We start from the raw sequence: 18733 nt of genomic DNA, 5'->3' as shown, positions 1-18733 counted from the left end.
CAAGCTTTTGGGTCTCACTATCTGCCATGATCTTTCCTGGGAAAACCACATTTCCAAGATGGCCTCCAAAGCCTGGGCAATGTGGGCATCCTCCGTCGTGCGAAGTCCTTCTTTGGCACACCTGAGCTCCTCACCAAACACAAAGCTTTCATCCGCAGCTCAATGGAGTACTGCTCTCCCCTCTGGGCTGGTGCTCCTGCCTCACACCGAGCTCGGCTTCACGCTGGCTTTCAGAATCATTGGAATCTCCCGCGATGAAGCTATCTCTGAGGGTCTTTCACTCTCTTACCGCAGGCAGGTTGGTGGTCTTTCTGTCTTATACCGACTCCTCTCTGGGCTTGCCCCCCCCCCCCCCACCCCAGCTGTTTGTGCCCTGTCCCCCAAATATTCCTGCAGGACACACAATATCTGCCAGCAACCCTCTTATGGTGAAATTGCCAAAATCAAGACTCTCTGCTCACCTTCACCGGTTTACTCCATGTTGCCACCACTGATTTACGTGGGGCTTTCACACTGATCTCGGAACGACGAGAAGCAAGGACCCAGGAGACCCCAACGCTGTATTTTGAATCTTCAAGTGGATATGATTAGGAACAAAAAAAAAAAAAAAAAAGTCAGGAGGCGATGATGGTTCACGAGCGAGCGGTATTCAATGACAAAGGTCAAAACCGACATTGAAAATATATAAATAGGAATGTATTATCTGTTATGAGACTAGTTAGCTACACAATACCGAAAATTCGGTTCGATTCCGACAACGTTGACAATTTGACCTTTGTGACCTTTAAATGTCAAAACGAAGGTTACTGACCTTGAAATGAGATAGAAAATAATGTATAATCAGTTATGAGGTTAGTTAGCTACACAATACCAACAATTCGGTTCGATTCCGACAATGTTGAAAATATGACCTTTGTGACCTTGAAATGTAAAAACGAAGGTTACTGACCTTGAAATGAGATAGAAAATAATGTATAATCAGTTATGAGGTTAGTTAGCTACACAATAGCGAAAATTCGGTTCGATTCCAACAACTTTGAAAATTTGACCTTTGTGACCTTCAAAGGTCAAAGGTCGAAGATTCTGAAATTTGTTGAAAAACTTTTATTTCACGATGTATGTGATAATACAAGATCATGTACGACATTTCACCCTATCAGGAAGCGAACAATGTAATAAAACCATCAACAATCGACTTTTCTAAATTTTGTGACCTTGACCTTGGGATGAAAATGAAAAATCGAGCTCCGTGGGGCGAGACACATGACATTGGCCTAACCAAATACCGAAACCCCTGTCAGATTCCACCAAACCCCTCGGAGAAGATGTAGCTTGAACTCGATTACCCCCTAAAAAGACATCTTTTTCGGGCGTGGCTCCGCCCACAATGGGCGCAATACGCCCACTCTACGCAGGACACAACTAGATCATGACACCAACCTCCCACCCAAGTTTCATCAAGATCGGATGATATCATCGGGTAGTTATGCTGCGGACAGACAGATACACAGACAGACACACACCCATGACGAATACAGTGGTCACTCTGTTTGATAACTCGTGAACCAAAAAATTGTCATATTTAATAAGAATCTACTTTAAATATATGTTACAGACAACAGCATATGCGAATATCACCTCAACTGTGAGGAGCCGAAAACCTATGTACCCCACAGCACTTGTTGTTAAACTTCTGACTTATAGGGGGAGGCTGCCACAAATCGACATGACCTACAGGGGGAAGCTGCCACACATCGACATGACCTACAGGGGGAGGCTGCCACACATCTACATGACCTGCAGGGGGAGGCTGCCACACATCTACATGACCTACAGGTGGAGGCTGCCACAATCTACATGACCTACAGGGGGAGGCTGCCACACATCGCATGACCTACAGGGGGAGGCTGCCACACATCTACATGACCTACAGGGGGAGACTGCCACAAATCGACATGACCTACAGGGGGAGGCTGCCACACATCGACATGACCTACAGGGGGAGGCTGCCATACATCGACATGACCTACAGGGGGAGGCTGCCACACATCGACATGACCTACAGGGGGAGGCTGCCACACATCGACATGACCTACAGGGGGAGGCTGCCACACATCGACATGACCTACAGGAGGAGGCTGCCACACATCGACATGACCTACAGGGGGAGGCTGCCACACATCGACATAACCTACAGGGGGAGGCTGCCACACATCGACATGACCTACAGGGGGAGGCTGCCACACATCGACATGACCTACAGGGGGAGGCTGCCACACATCGACATAACCTACAGGGGGAGGCTGCCACACATCGACATGACCTGCAGGGGGAGACTGCCACACATCGACATAACCTACAGGGGGAGGCTGCCACACATCGACATGACCTACAGGGGCACGCTGCAACACATCTACATGACCTGCAGGGGGAGGCTGCCACACATCGACATGACCTGCAGGGGGAGGCTGCCACACATCGACATGACCTACAGGGGGAGGCTGCCACACATCGACATGAACAACAGGGGGAGGCTGCCACACATCGACATGAACAACAGAAGGAGGCTGCCACACATTGACATGACCTACAGGGGGAGGCTGCCACACATCGACATAACCTACAGGGGGAGGCTGTCACACATCGACATGACCTACAGGGGGAGGCAACCACAAACCACAAACACATCGACGCTGTTTAAGCCTCCATTACACACTAAACAGGTTTATGAATTGCACAGGTTTATGGAATGTACCTGGGAAAGAAGATATTAAAGTTAAAACCCAACTTCTGGCTCAGTTTCAGTCAAAGATGGAACCACCGACTGATAAAACCAGTGTCCGCTGCTACACCGCTATCCACAGTTTTAGCTTTAAGGATTTGAAGTCTTTTGTTGCCGGACCTCTCCGAACATATAGAATGGACGTCCATGAGTATATGTCCCGGACTTGTCGATACCTGTAGCCCGCACATTTGAGCATACAGCATGGCATGGACCTTTCCCAGCGTACAGCAAGACCCTTTCATCCTCCCTGGCATTGCATCCAAGGCATGGCTGTGTGGGACGTCCCTCCACATTGAGTCGCAGACTCACAAAGCATGAAGATTAAAACTTGATACTTAAACTGGGGACACTCTCAGTGAGCTTGATTGACCAACGTTGCTGTTTATGAATCCTCACTTCCAGCTCCAGGTACAAAGCGTTTCCCATTTCCTGTGTGGTTTATTGTCCATAAAGTACATTTTTTCCATATCCTCTTTCTACCTTTCCTTCTTCCCTCCTCTCCTTTCGATAATTTCTTAATTCATTACGTTTTCCCTTCATATATAACCACTTGTAAAAACCTTCATTAGAACATGAACAACAACACATTTCTTCTTTTGTTTTCATCAAAGGTTTTTTTTTTGTATACAAGATCGAGGCTCGTGTAAGAGTTAACATTAATCACAAAAAAACATAAACGGACACATAAAACATATAATAATGGGAGCGGGAGACAAAATGGGGAGAGAGAGGGAAGCACACAAGTACAACAGTAGAGAACAGGGACATCGGGAGACCTGTGGGAGGGAGAGGGCTTGGGGCAGGAGGTAAAGCGGGGGGTGTGGAGGGGTGGTAAAAAAACACATGGACACAGCTAGGACTTCCAGGAAAGAAGTCGGTATTTCAAAAAAGTGGATCTGAGGTGAATTAACGGGGGTAGAAAAGATCAAGGTTTTGGATGGGGGAAGATAGATGGTGGTGAACAGCTGTTTTAAAGATTTGGAGGGTGGAGTGGGATTGAAGAGAGAGTGGGAGTTTGTTCCAGGGGTGGGAGAAAAGAGGAATGAAAGAGTCAATGACAAACATCCTCCAACCTTGTTTTGTTGTATAATGGAAGGGAACACAAACAGAAAAGTTAAAATCCATAATTCTCATTCTGATGTGCCCAGATGCAGAGGATTCTAGTAGGTAGTTTGCCATTGCCTTACCTGCAGTGAAGTTGGAGAATTTATTCATGGTGCCGACGATAAATCACCTCCTCTTCACTGAGGACACCTTTTAGGGTCTTTAAGGTCCACGGACTAATGCTGGCGGGCCATGCCCGTTTAATGTCCATCCGAGGGACCTCAAGGTCAGCCATTGATGAATGACCCTGCCTGTGAAACACTAGGAAACAACCCTAACCCTAACCCTAACAACCCTAACACTAACCTGTGAAACACTAGGGTGGCAGTTTATTGCTAGGTCAGGATTCGAACCCAGACTAGGTAAGCTGGGAGGCACCTCTGGGGCCAAGACCATCCTGCCAACCCACGATCCATGAAAGACTCCGACATGAGACAGACAACAAAGACCATGTAGATTGGCAACTTGATCATTCCGGTCCTTGTCCAACAATGTCGAATACAGACGTGCACCGACTCATGCATATGGACTATATTCGATTCGTACATGATTGAAATGTCCATAATTGTTATGAATATTGTTTTGTCTTTTGCAGGACAAGAAGAACACTTTACAAATCCATTCAGTTGTGCAGAAACCATGGAGCCTTGTGAGTGATCACTTATTGTTTATACAAATGTCGATGTCCATTCCACCTCTCAACAATGTCCCTGTGATTCTCATATTATCGATTAAACAACCAGTGAGAACCAGGGGATCGGGGTGGGATGTACATTGTACAATGATGGCAACAACCATTGTGAACCAGGGGATCGGGGTGGGATGTACAATGATGGGAACAACCATGGAGAACCAGGGGATCGGGGTGGGATGTACAATGGTGGGAACAACCATGGAGAACTGAGGGGTCGGGGTGGAATGTACAATGGTGGGAACAACCATGGAGAACTGGGGGATCGGGGTGGGATGTACAATGGTGGGAACAACCATTGTGAAACAGGGGATCGGGGTGGGATGTACAATGATGGGAACAACCATTGTGAAACAGGGGATCTGGGTGGGATGTACAATGGTGGGAACAACCATGGAGAACCAGGGGATCTGGGTGGGATGTACAATGGTGGGAACAACCATGGAGAACTGGGGGATCGGGTGGGATGTACAATGGTGGGAACAACCATTGAGAAACAGGGGATCGGGGTGGGATGCACAATGATGGGAACAACCATTGCGAACCAAGGGATCGGGGTGGGATGTACAATGATGGGAACAACCAGTGAGAACCAGGGGATCGGGGTGGGATGTACAATGATGGGAACAACCATGGAGAACCAGGGGATCAGAGTGGGATGTACAATGGTGGGAACAACCATTGTGAACCAGGGAATCGGGGTGGGATGTACAATGATGGGAACAACCAGTGAGAACCAGGGGATCTGGGTGGGATGTACAATGATGGGAACAACCAGTGAGAACCAGGGGATCGGGGTGGGATGCACAATGATGGGAACAACCATGGAGAACCAGGGGATCGGGGTGGGATGTACAATGGTGGGAGCAACCATTGTGAACCAGGGGATCGGGGTGGGATGTACAATGGTGGGAATAACCATTGAGAAACAGGGGATCGGGGTGGGATGTACAATGATGGGAACAACCATTGAGAAACAGGGGATCGGGGTGGTATGTACAAAGAAGTGTGTAATTAAAAGCAGAACAAGTACAGATACATTCAAAGTACACCACCCCTTGCCAAATAAATAACATCCTCCAGCACGACATTGCCTGGGCACCTTGAGCAGCACATAGCTGCCTAGGAGGACAACGCTGATCTCAAACCCGGGTGGGTTGAGCTCGTTAGCCTTGGTTGACAGTCTACCAAAAATGGGGGTAGTGGCACTGTTGGCTCAAAGCAGAATCCCCTCACCCCTCCCAGAGGCTGTTGCCCAGAAACAACTTGCTTTCGTCTCCTGGAAAGCAAATCCAACGTAAGGAAATCTCATTTCCTTTCACAAAACCCGAAACAAGTGTGTGTCCACCCTCAGGAGAGCCAGGAAACAATATCTCTCCGTTCTCAAGACCGAACTCTCTTATCTGTCTCCCTCTTCCAAATCCTGGTGGCGTCTGGTCAAATCTGTTTCTGGTGTTTGTTCCCCCTCCATCCCCTCCCTCACCTCAAACGGCTACATGGCTGACTCCGCACGTGAAAAAGCTGAATGCCTCAACTCTGTGTTTGCCTCTAAATCTTGTGTCCCAAACCCATCCCTCTCTGTACCCACCGTACCCAGCCATACCCAGCTGCTCCTGGACTCTGTGTCCTTTCCTCCTGACAAGGTGGAAAAGTTTCTGTCAACCCTCGACTCTGATTCTGCAACTGGACCTGACGGCATCAGCCCACGGGTCTTAAAATCCTGTTCGTCCACTCTTTCACTCCCTCTCTCTGTTCTCTTCACCCTCTCTTTTGCTCAAGGTCATCTGCCATCTGCTTGGCAATCAGCCAACATCACCGCTTTGCACAAAAAAGGTGCAAAAACAGATCCTAGCAACTACAGACCAATCAGCCTTCTCCCAATTATCAGCAAAGTCATGGAATCCATCATTGCTTCAGATATGAAATCTTTCCTCTTCTCCAATGGCTTGATCTCTGATCATCAATTTGGTTTCAGACCTGGTCACTCTACTCTGGACATGCTGCTTCTGCTTTCTCAAAAATGGATGGAGGTCCTCAATGCCAAACATGAAATTAGAGCTGTCTCCCTTGACATATCACGTGCCTTCGATACGGTGTGGCACCCCGTTCTGCTCACCAAACTCTCCTCCTTTGGTATCCATGGAAATCTCCACGCATGGCTGGCGGACTTCCTCTCTAGTCGTAGTCAACGTGTGGCCCTGAATGGGTTTCTCTCATCTCCTCTTCCTGTTCAGGCTGGAGTTCCCCAAGGCAGTGTTCTGGGCCCTGTGCTTTCCCTTGTCTTCATCAATGATCTCTCTGACTCTCTTGAAAATCCTCTCTATCTCTTTGCTGATAACTCTACTCTGTCGCTCCATTCCTCATCCCTCAGATCGGCAGTCTGCAGCCTCCTCACTCTCTGCAGACCTGGACAAAATCACAGACTGGGCAAATGGAACATGTCTTTCAATTCTGACAAATCTCACACTCTTACGATGTCTCTCCGAAAAGACCGACTGGACAACCCTCCCATCCACTTTCTGAATAATCCTCTCCAAGAAGTTCTGTCACTCAAGCTTTTGGGTCTCACTATCTGCCATGATCTTTCCTGGGAAAACCACATTTCAAATCTGGCCTCCAAAGCCAGTCGCCGACTGGGCATCCTCCGTCGTGCGAAGTCCTTCCTTGGCACACCTGAGCTCCTCACCAAACACAAAGCTTTCATCCGCAGCTCAATGGAGTACGGCTCTCCCCTCTGGGCTGGTGCTCCTGCCTCACACCTAGCTCGTTTTCATGCTGTTGAAAACAAAGCGTTCAGAATCATTGGAATCTCCCGCGATGAAGCTAACTCCAAGGGCCTTTCACTCACTCAACGCAGGCAGGTTGATGGTCTTTCCGTCTTCTACCGACTCCTCTCTGGCCTTGCCCCCCCCCCCCAGATCTCTCTGGGCTCTGTCCCCCAAATATTCCTACAGGTCGCACAAGATCTGCCTGCAACCCTCTTATGGTTAAACTGCCAAAATCAAGACTCTCTGCTCACCTTCACTCCTTCATTCCTCTTTTCTCCCGCCTTTGGAACAAACTCCCTCACTCTCTTCAATCTCACTCCATCCTCCAGGTCTTTAAAACAGCTGTTCACCACCATCTCTTATCTTCCCCCATCCAAAACCTTGATCTTTTCTACCCCCGCTAATTTCACCCCAAATCCACTTTTATGAAATACCAACTTCTGTCCGGGAAGTCCTTGGTGTCCTCGTGTTTTATACCTCTCCCACCCTCCCCCCCTCCCTTCCCACGCCTCCTCCCCCCAAGCCCTCTCCCTCCCACACATCTCCCTGCTCTCAAATGTTATGTTTGTGTGCTTCCCCTTCTCTCCCCATCTTGTCTTCCGCTCCCTCTTTTTATATATTTTGTTTGTCTGGTTGATTTGTTTGTGAAATAAATGTTAGGTCTTTCACGAGCCTCGATTCAGTATACAAAAACAAAACAAAACAAAAAAAAACCCCCTTTTTGTTCCGTGAAGGAACTTTTCTATATTTGACTTGTTTCAATCCAAGGGGCTGGTTGTTTTGCTTTTGTTTTTTTTGTGTGTAACCCCCACCTGTGGTGGCCCTGTTGGCTTTGTGGTGGGCAATATCCCATAAAAAAAATGGAGCCAGTATTGGGAGGGAGAGAAGTGCAATAATTGACTGATTAATTGATTAATCAATAAATCAAAAATACCCTTTTATTGCCAAATCTCTTGGTCATTGTCATTTCTAAATATCAGCTTCCTACCTCAAAAGGTGTCTGATATTGCCCAGATGAGAAATAAAAGTACGTAATAAATCGATAATAGCCGGCGAAGCCGGTGTTGTCAATGAGCGCGTACGTATTATGTTGAAAAAACAGATTATGCTGGATCTCTTGGCTTGAGAATTTCGAAGCTTTGACGCACCAAATCGCTCAATGGAGGCCGCCATCTTGCGGATGCGGAAGTATGCATCACAAATTTGAAAAAGTTCCATAGGAGTTTGTTTCACCCGTCTTTGTTTGATTCACAATCTTATGCACCTCTAATTTGTAATTAAAATACTTTAAGACCAACCTCGGCCCGCACGGGCCTGGTTATCTTAAACGAAAATCGTCACCAAACACCGGAACCAATGAGATTCGAGCATTTGAAAAAATATTTCAAAAACCAAATCACTCAATGGAGGCCGCCATCTTCCGGATGCGGAAGTATGCATAAAAAAATTGCGAAAAAGTTCAATAGGAGTTTGTTTCACCCGTCTTTGTTTGATTCACAATCTTATGCACCTCTAATTTGTAATTAAAATACTTTAAGACCAACCTCATTATCTTCAACGAAAATCGTCACCAAACACCGGAACCAATGAGATTCGAGCATTTGTAAAAATATTTCAAAAAAGCTTATTACGCGTTTTGGAGGGTGAAAACGGCGTCAAATATTCTAAAATTGACGAAGAATTATTTTTTAGAAATCTCGCGGCCATAGGGGATAGTTTTTCACGGCCGGAAATATCCGAAGTTGAGACGGAATTCACCGAATTAATCAAGAAGTAAATTTTATCAATTTTAATCTCATCCAGAATGCAAATGGTGTCATTTTCGGTCTGAATTTGCGAAATTTTGTGAGCTGACCAATCAGCGATCAGCTTAGGTCAGCCAATCAGCGCCATCGACACGGTTTGATTAACGACAGTCACACATTGCCGTTGAAACGGCGCTATTGTCTGATCTGTCGGCACTGATCTTACTGCAAGCTAACTTCTTCTGGTGGAGGAAGCCGCAGTGCCCGGAGAGAACCAGTCCTGACAGCGACTGAAGGTAGAAGACTACACACATACTGTGAAAACGTATTGTTACGGACCGCGGATTAGATGTTATTTTGACCGAGCGGTGGTGTAACCGCGGCCGAACAGTTATTCCCCGACTAAAACCCGATTCAACCCAAACGTTGGCCGTATCGCGCCACCGCTATTCAATCGGGAAAAGACTAAGACGACAAATGCAAAGAGGAAAAGGAATAAGACGAGAAAAGGGTTGAAAATACTACTAAATTTATTTACTATTTACAGGCTCAAAATAACCAAGGAGAAGGAAAGATAATAAAATAATATACAGAAGCTTTTAGAGACACAGGGAAAATACTAGCTTATCTAACAGGCTTACTTACTACCCAGGACAGAACAAACAAAGACACTGACTCACGCGGGGAATTGCAGAGTGGATTGCTGGAAGGAGGTGTGTGGCTGGAGTTGGGAGGACGGCACGGAGCTGGCTGGAGCTTGATCCCGCACGGGACGTCGGGCTGGACCTCGACGGCCGCTGATGCCACCGAGCCTGTCGTGTGCGCGGAGTCACGGGTCGGAGCTGCTTGTCTCAGTAAAAGCGCATCTGCTCTGGCGACCCAGCTCTTTCTTTGGACTCAGTAAAAGTGCAACTCTCTGACGACCCAGCTCTTTCTTTGGACTCAGTAAAAGCGCAACTCTCTGACGACCCAGCTCTTTCTTTGGACTCAGTAAAAGCGCAACTCTCTGACGACCCAGCTCTTTCTTTGGACTCAGTAAAAGCACAACTCTCTGACGATCCAGCTCTTGTCTCCTCCCTCCTTGTCTCAACTCCTTGGGGAACGCCCCGCCGGCGGGTTATATAGGCCCCGCCCCTCAACCTTTGCGAACCTCCCCGATCGCTCTTCCTCCGCCCTCTCAAGCCAAACCCCTTGTTCATGGTTGGTCGAGTGGGGCTGGCTCACTCCTCCCCTCTCTGACGAGGTGGGGACCCGCCTTTCTTCCCCAACCCTGCCTCGTGGCCAATGGTGGTTGAAGAAAACCGCCCAAAATGCAGTTGGCCATTGAAATGAAATGAAAGGGGATCTACTCTTATTTCACTTGGTACAATGGAGTATTTAAGTTAATGGGAGACACAGCCTTACCCTAAGACACATAATAAGATATAAGCTATCGAACAGGGGTTTTATCGGGTCCTGCAATGTGGTGTTTATGGAATAACTACCGAGACGCCCTTTTTACCTTTATTCAACTCTGGAGGCAAGAGGAGCCATATCCAACCAATGGTACACAGCAGTTTACCACAATCCAATACACACAATCAAAAAAAATGCCATCCTCATATCCGCAACAGTATGTTAAGCCCAGTTAAAATTTCTTAAAATAGGCCCTAAGCTAGCACATTGTATAGTTACTTCCTTAAGCTTCTTGTGACATTTATTGTACTAGGGCATGCCCGTACGTGGGTGCCCGTTCCTTGCCAAAAAAAAAAAAAACGCTACCCGTACGCTCTACCCCGCCCGTACGCCCGTACGCCCGTAAACAAAAAAAACAACGCTCTTCACTTCCGCCCTTCGCTCTGACTGAATTGGGAGAAATAATGCGCATAAGAAATCGAGAAATTATTATTTTCTCCGGAAGAAATCGAATTACGAACCGTAATGGCGCACGCGCTCGGCTCGGCTCGCTCTCACATCGGCCACGCCTATGCAACAACGCGTTCTGTGATTGGCCGCCGGAAGTGCAGTCTTCACTGTCCGGAAGGTCGCATATCGCAGTTACGATGAATCGCAAATTAGTTTTAATTAGTTTTAAAACATAGTTGAACGCCAACATAGTTTTCCAACGTGAAATAAATGAATACGCTCTCAAATGTGCTGTCCGAGGCAGAGTCTGTTCGCCACGTTCGGCACACGTGATAGCTCGCTGCTCTCTGATTGGTTGAATCGTTTTTTGGACATAGCTCGGTAACTACTTCTCCGATTAATATGAAACCTTGAAAAGGCACATCCTCGGGTCCCCAGCAATATACCTGGCAAGTTTCAAGTATATCGGACCGGTAGTTGTCGAGAAACAGCGGTCACAGACAAACATACATACATACATACATACATACATACATACATACAAACATACAAACATACACACAGAGATTACTGGAATTATAGATAGATGTAGGTATTGGGGAGGACTGTCTGCTCTCCTCTTTTACCAAGTCTTACCAGGTACGGTACCTACTACACCTATCTACTGCCAACTACCTAACCTACTGATGCCATAGTGATGGTTAAAATAGTGGCAAGAGGCTTTGGCTTCGCTGGCTCATTGCGGCTTTGCAGTCGGGTACTAGTAATTAAGTATTAATCAATTAATTGTTTAATCAAAAAAGAAAATTATTGTTTTTGTTTCGACCAGCGGGGGGTGTTCAATCCGCATTGACCCTAGATGAAGATCACGCATTGGTTGATGAAACATCTCACTTGAGCCTCACCTGTTGAAAAGCCACACTAAAGTTGGTGGCGTGCTGACGGCAAAGACTTCATTTTACAAACCGGAACTTTCCAACGACAGGAAATGATCCAAATAAATAAATTGTCAATCTTTTCTGCAGATTTACTGATCATCTTTTGTGTTAAACATTTCCAAAAATTGCAATTGTGATTTGAGCCAATATCCTCCAGGTGTGTATAGGTGAGACGCGGGAGTGCGAGTCCGCAGTGTGGAGCCACACCACATGCGATCTGCTAGAAGCAGTCTATGGCGGCCAAGATGAAAATGTAGTGAAGTCAAAGAAAAAAGAGAATTATTATGAAAAGCATGTGACATTTCACAACCAATCAGAGAGTGATCCACTCATGGCTGCACCCACCAGATATATGGAGGAAATTCACTGAGGTTGAATTTGTTATTTACTTACCTGGTTGTACCTACGTTGGTTACCTGACAGGAGTAATACCTTGTCAGTGGACTCACTCCTATTGAGGAGGGGTCCAATCGTATGACCATGCATTGTGGCCCTTCGGGATCAGGATGCATGTGTTTGAATGACCATGTGCTTCAGCCTTTGGGTTGAGGTGCATGTGTAATGTTATTGGGACAGCCTTGATAGACGGTGTACCTTGGCCATGGGGTCAAGGTGCACGTCCAATGCTGTTCAAATGTTTGATTTTTTACCTTTTTTTATTTAAAAAAAAAAAGGCAGGCCTTTATTGCTGGCCTCATAAGCAATTTGTTATTTAATTGATGGCAAAGTGACAAAATGCAGTGATGGTCAGGTCTCATTGATCTAATTTTAAAAAGGGTCTACCTTCATTGCTAAATCGATATTAATCATATTGTTTGACTAACAATGAAATAGCTATGAAACCAACATGTTGGCAAAATCCGTCCGGTTACGAAATGCAAACTACCTCTTAACGATGCAGGTCAATATGCCTGGATTGTAGAAGATATTGGGTCTGTGATGTGAGACAAATGAAGAAAACTGTGTGTATGTGTGTGTGTGTGTGTGTGTGTGTGTGTGTGTGTGTGTGTGTGTGTGTGTGTCTATCTCTGTCTGTGTGTGTCTCTCTATCTCTGTCTGTGTGTGTCTCTCTATCTCTGTCTGTGTGTGTCTCTCTATCTCTGTCTGTGTCTGCGTGTGTCTCTCTATCTCTGTCTGTGTGTTTGTGTGTGTCTCTCTCTCTTTCTATCTGTGTGTGTGTGTGTGTGTGTGTGTGTGTGTGTGTGTGTGTGTGTGTGTGTGTGTGTGTGTGTGTGTGTGTGTGTGTGTGTGTGTGTGTGTGTGTGTGTGTGTGTGTGTGTAAACTACCTGTTGACGATGATACAGGTCAATATGGCTGGATTGTGGAAGATATTGTGTCTGTGATGTGAGACAAATGAAGAAAACTGTGTGTGCGTGTGTGTGTGTGTGCGTGTGTGTTTTATACAGACACACCAACAACCTATGATCACTTTGCTTGTTCCTTGGCCAAATCCCTTTGCTACATCAAAGCCCCGGTCACAGTCGGACTGTTTGCCAGGTGGGGCAGCGGAATCAAATTGGTGCTACAAAAGCTGAAAGGTAACAACTACAACACATAACAGTGAAACCACAACACCAACATGTGAGTCTTTGAGCTGTCTAGTTTAGGTTCGATTCCCGCTCGACTACAGACTGTCATGTCACCCTGCTGCTTTACCTCTAATGGAAGATGCATTTTTTTGTTCTAACCCTGGTGACTGTCGCCAATGTTTTGCCTCCAATTAGTAATTAGATCATTCCACTTAGTCTGAGACCTGGTCAGGGTTTAATCATAAACTCGCACACCGAAAGGTTTGATGCTCTTAATCACGTTACATTACCTTGACATGCAACAAAACCCATTTCTTGAGTTGGGCATATCTGAAGTGGTAGACCCTTAAAAAGACCCTTAAAACCATTACCCGGAAATATTTTCACCCGAGGCTGATTATTACTCGTATTTTATGACATCTACATTGGAAACTGACGACAAAACACATGCGTAAGAAATGAAAATCACCGGCATTTGCATATCAGGACTCTTATTAGGGTCCACGAAGGGTTTTAATCAGAAATTTGCGCCCGAGAATTTTTTTTGTTGCAAAATGCTCTATCCTAAGGGTATGAAACAAAAATGTAACGTAAGAAAATTTCTGACTCGGCACTTTCGGATAAGAAGGCCCCTTAGGCTCGAAGAGGTCAGAAAGGGTCTCTGAAAAAAATCTCAACATAATTCACCAAATGTCTGTCTGTCTGTCTGTCTGTTACCAGGAACCGCAAAAAACGGCTGAACCAATCGCAACGAAATTTTGGGTGTGTAATCCTGGGACCCCCTGGAGTAAAATATAGTCAGGTTTGTTATGTAATTTCGTTCTTTTTTTGTGGAGATTAGCAAAACTATACATTTTTGGAAAGCTTATAGCACCAGGAATCCGAAAAACCATGTTTCCATTTGCGCAAATTTTTCTTTGGCGGCCATATTGGATTTTCAAAATGGCCACCATCGGAAACCTATTTTTCGCGATATCTCAACATCCGAACCACCTAGAGTGCTGATTCCAACACCTATACCCACATTTTTGGGGATGAGGAATCATATGAAGCCATCTAAAATAATCTACACCTACCCTGGGATACCAAGTGGCAGCCTACAGCGGATTTTCAAGATGGCCACTTTCAGGAAACATGTTTTTTTCTGAATATGTATACCACATTGAGTGATGTTTCGCTACATTGTGGCACACGGATCATAATTATGAAACCACATCCCTCATATATCCTAAACAGGTGATTTATGTATTCAAGAGGTAAGTATATAGAGATGAGGCTATACAATCCATAATTATACATGTAATAATTACTTTTATTTGAACATAGAATATTTCCCATAGATGAAATTTTATCTTTGTCAACATTCATCAACATTTTGTCCTCATAGGTTTTCAAATGTCCTCATCACTGTCGTCAGAGCAGAGAACAGGTTGACAGTCATCGTCGTTTTCACATTCGGAGCTGCACAAACACAAGTCTGTGCATGCCAAGTCATTGGCACGGCACGAACACCGTCTCGATGAGCAGTCTCCTTTGCACTGACATCTGACCATCTCAAGTATTGCTTTCGGTGCTGGTGGTACATCTGTCATTAGTGGTTTCAATTCCCCATCGTTGTCCTTGAAGTAGCCATGTTGCTGTGGATCCAGGAACACTTGATGTGCGATAGTAGCCTGAGCCCATACCCTTGCCTGAAGATGTACACGATCAACATGCTGATTTAGAGCCCCTAGCGTTGGAGGTAACTTGTGACTTTCAGTCATGTGTTTACAGAAGAGGTACCAGCGCAACTCCGGAATGCTGTTGATACATATTCCCTTTGGTACGTACACTGCACATACAAATCTTGCCAAGTTGGACATCTGATCTGCGGTCACATCTGCAGCATCACCGAGCATTCTCATGGCCTGTATCACGTCACTATCGGCTCTGACGAAAGCTTCAAACCATGTTGTTTTGCCTATTCGCGAAAACCGTCCAGTATTGTCTGCTCCTGTGAATGTGTGGAATGCTGGCAATGCCTTGGCCTTTTCGACGCCAAGATTGTTCCAGATTGGTCGTACTTGCACAAGGCCCGACACAAGGGAGACAGCAGTGTTTTTGAGCAGAACATCATAGTTAGCTATGACCAAGACCAGGACATCCGTATCAGGAGAGAAGAAGGTAAGCTGTTCTGCGTTGGGATTGCGGCGAGTTGCCAGCACTGCTTGGTGAATCATCAGAGTGTCTGCCTCCTCATGATTATTGTCTTCAAAATGCACGCCTTTGTTACTCTTGGCCTTTCCTGCTGCACATATAATTATCAGCTTGGAGGCATCTCTGTTGTACTCCAACGTTTTCTCAGCCAGATATTCTGCCAAATCTGACTTTGTCTGATCGTGTGACAAGAACCGCTTCATGGTGATGTGTTGGATCTTGGTATTGTCCTTCACTTGGTACTGGACTGGATTGTGCCCCCCTCGTCTTTTTTGTCTTGTGCTTTGCTTCAACGAATCGGCCTTGTAAGTATCAAACACGAGGATAACTTCGTCAAAATGTCTTGTCAGTGACATCAATCTGGTATTAAAGCTGACACTGAGATCTTCAACGGTTACTGTTGCAGCTGGTTTTGTCGACAATTTCTGTACAAGAACTATGGCGTCGACTACTGCTATTTTCATAGCTGCAGAGTTATGGACTTGAGCTTGAGGACTTGAGGTCGGAGCTAAGTCACCCGGAGCTAAGTCTCCATGTTTCACAAGGAGATGGATTAACTTTGACTTGTCAAGGCAAGGAAGCAGGTCACCGTTTGGTGCGAACAAGGCGCGAGGTGTAAGGGTGAATTCGTAGTTGCCTATTGCGTCTTTCTGGTCAACATCACGGCTTGATTTTGTCAATATCATCAGCCTTCCATACAAGTCTTTTGTTTCCTTCAAGTCGACTGACTTGTCCCTGAGCATGATCTTGGTCTTCTTCACACCAGACAAGTACATCGTGTTGTTTTCTTTTTTCACGGGTGCAAATAAGCTGACTGTTCCTGTTCCGTTGATTCTTTCGTCAACATACTCTTCGTACAAGTGTTGACCAATGTTGTCGATATTCAGGATTTGTGACGTGTGCTCCTCTGGGACATAGGCATGTGTGATCAAGTTGTATATGCTATTTCCTTCTGTGGTAAATGGATTGCCATGACTCATGATAGCAGCCTTGATCTTTTCAACCGCTGTATTGTTCAGATTCACTGCCCTCGGACTAAGTTCGTGGTGTTCTGTCACTTTGTCTGTTTTGGTGTCGAACTGATCTTTGAATTCTCTGGTCAGCCGTGACAATTCTGGAGAGGCCATAAAGAATCTCTGCCTTGCATTGGCATTATTGGAGATGCCTGGAAGTCCAGAATGAACCTTCATTGCTCTGTTTTCCTGTTCACAAGCGTGGTCTGCACCGATTGATACAAAGGGGATGCTAGATTTCGTTACTGAGATATTTCCATTCTCGAGTTCCCTGTATGTGGCCGGATGCGTCTTCCTCAGGTCATACATATCTGCTATGTATCGCGGCCAAAGACGTTTGTATTTGATACGATCCATGGAGAAAAATAGCTTGCTGAGTGCCTCACCAGATTCGAGGTGGAGTTTGAGATCTGCGTCCCGAGAAGCTTCCACAAAGAACAGAATTGTCTCCACTCGATGCAGGTAATTCATCAAGGACTTGAACATGGCTTTTTTGGATTGTTCTGTTTCCCAAGTCTTGAATATGTTCACAACATCAGCTGTAGTGATGACATTCAACAGTTTTGTGTTGGCTTCTTTCACACTTGTGGCTTTGGTGAACTTGTCCTTTTCTGAACATGCCTCGTCTATTTCTTCTGACATATCTGAGCAAACGGCTTTCAACTGTGGATAATCTTTGAAGAACAGGTCCAGCGCCATTTCATAAAGTGCTATATATGAATAAATATGAGCACGGAGAGTGCGTTTGTAATGCGAACATCTCAGGATCTGCCTTGTTGTTGAAGGTCCGTAGAGGTCGGCCTCTATCCACGCGTCATCAATACCTGAGTTCTCAATGGAAGTACCCAGGGCTCTCAAAGCAGCCATGACCACATGCAGCTCGCCAAGCCGAGGTACAACGGTACCTTTCAGGTCTGGCCTTGCATCCAGCAGCCTTATCACCTTTTCATAGAGGGCCATATCCCAGGAAATGACTGTAGGGTGGCTCGTACCAACAACTAAGTTCTTTAGCTGAGTTGTCTGAGAGATGACGGTCAGAAGAGTCGACCACTCGTGTGCTACTTCAGGTAGAAGGGGTAAGACTCCGACTTGTGTCAAACTGTGACTACCCGACAGCAATGAGTGGTATCCTGCCCAACCAGGTATATATGTGCTGTTTGATTTCTGCATTCTGGTGATCATAGAAGCAACCAACCATCCTAGATGTGTAAGGTGATACGCTGGTGATATACCATCCTTGCTGATGTGGAATGTGTCTGTTCTCTTTATGGTTTTCGGCACCGGCTTGTCACAATGAAGCATAGGAACCTGGTACGGGGTCACTGACAAACTGGTAGTGTCAGCTATGCTCAGTTGTGGCGCCAATGTTTCTCCTTGAGTGTCACGTTTTTGATAAACAGCAATGATTGTTCCATGGGTTGTCCCTTTGCCATCCACGCTGTCTTCAGCAAAGTCTGTGTTATCAGCTGCAAAAAACACAAAAGTTCCCTTCTTCAAAAATGGAGGAACATAAAGTCCTTGGAACTTCAGGGTGTTTTCCACAATGGCATTTGCTAGGGCTGTTTCGAGGTGCATAACACGACTGTACGAGACACAGTAACCTTGAGAGCAGAGACTTTCCAGGAGTTTCTTGTTTCTTGTGTCATGGTGAACTGCCAAGGCTAATCCTAGAGACTGTGGAGTTTCTTGTGATTTGGTTGATCGGAAGGTCGCAGAATCAGTTTTGGGCCTATAGTTCACTTGCTTGTCAGATTTGAATCCACCCAATAGCATCTGACTAACAGTGAGTACTTCTCTGTTAACGTGAGTGGTTCGTTTTTCAGTTTCTAGTGTTTCTGTTGGCCCCACCATAACCCATCTGATCATTGCGTGGAGTGCTGCTGGAACATCATCTGTGCTGCTAGTGACCTGTATAGCATCGGATGAGTTTTCCTGTTGGTGGAAGTTCTTGATAATTCTGCGCAATGCCTTTGCTGCTTTATAGATAATATTCAGATCGTCTACTTCACTTTCTATCATGGCAGACTGAACCATATCGGATTCGCATGCATCTGGGGAGTAAAGAACAGAAGGTTTTCTCCTGTCCTTTTGCCTAACAGACGTTACGTGTGGTAGTTC

The 18733-nt window shown here is 45.8% G+C and overlaps 1 protein-coding gene across 1 annotated transcript in view; it reads left to right on the top strand.

The window, feature by feature from the left end:
- Nucleotides 1-18733, top strand: part of LOC137426555 (NTPase KAP family P-loop domain-containing protein 1-like) — a 73058-nt gene that overhangs the window by 3292 nt on the left and 51033 nt on the right. Inside the window, exons 2-3 of the mRNA XM_068115178.2 lie at nt 4485-4538; nt 13284-13415. Coding sequence (XP_067971279.2) covers nt 4529-4538; nt 13284-13415 — 142 coding nt within the window. The 5' untranslated portion in view covers nt 4485-4528. The remainder of the gene's footprint in view (nt 1-4484; nt 4539-13283; nt 13416-18733) is intronic.

This window comes from Myxine glutinosa, chromosome 5 (genome assembly GCF_964187855.1).
Source record: "Myxine glutinosa chromosome 5, kmMyxGlut1.1, whole genome shotgun sequence".
Classification (NCBI taxonomy): domain Eukaryota; kingdom Metazoa; phylum Chordata; class Myxini; order Myxiniformes; family Myxinidae; genus Myxine; species Myxine glutinosa.
Note: the sequence above shows the minus strand (reverse complement) of the source record. Positions and strands in the feature narration are given on the sequence as shown.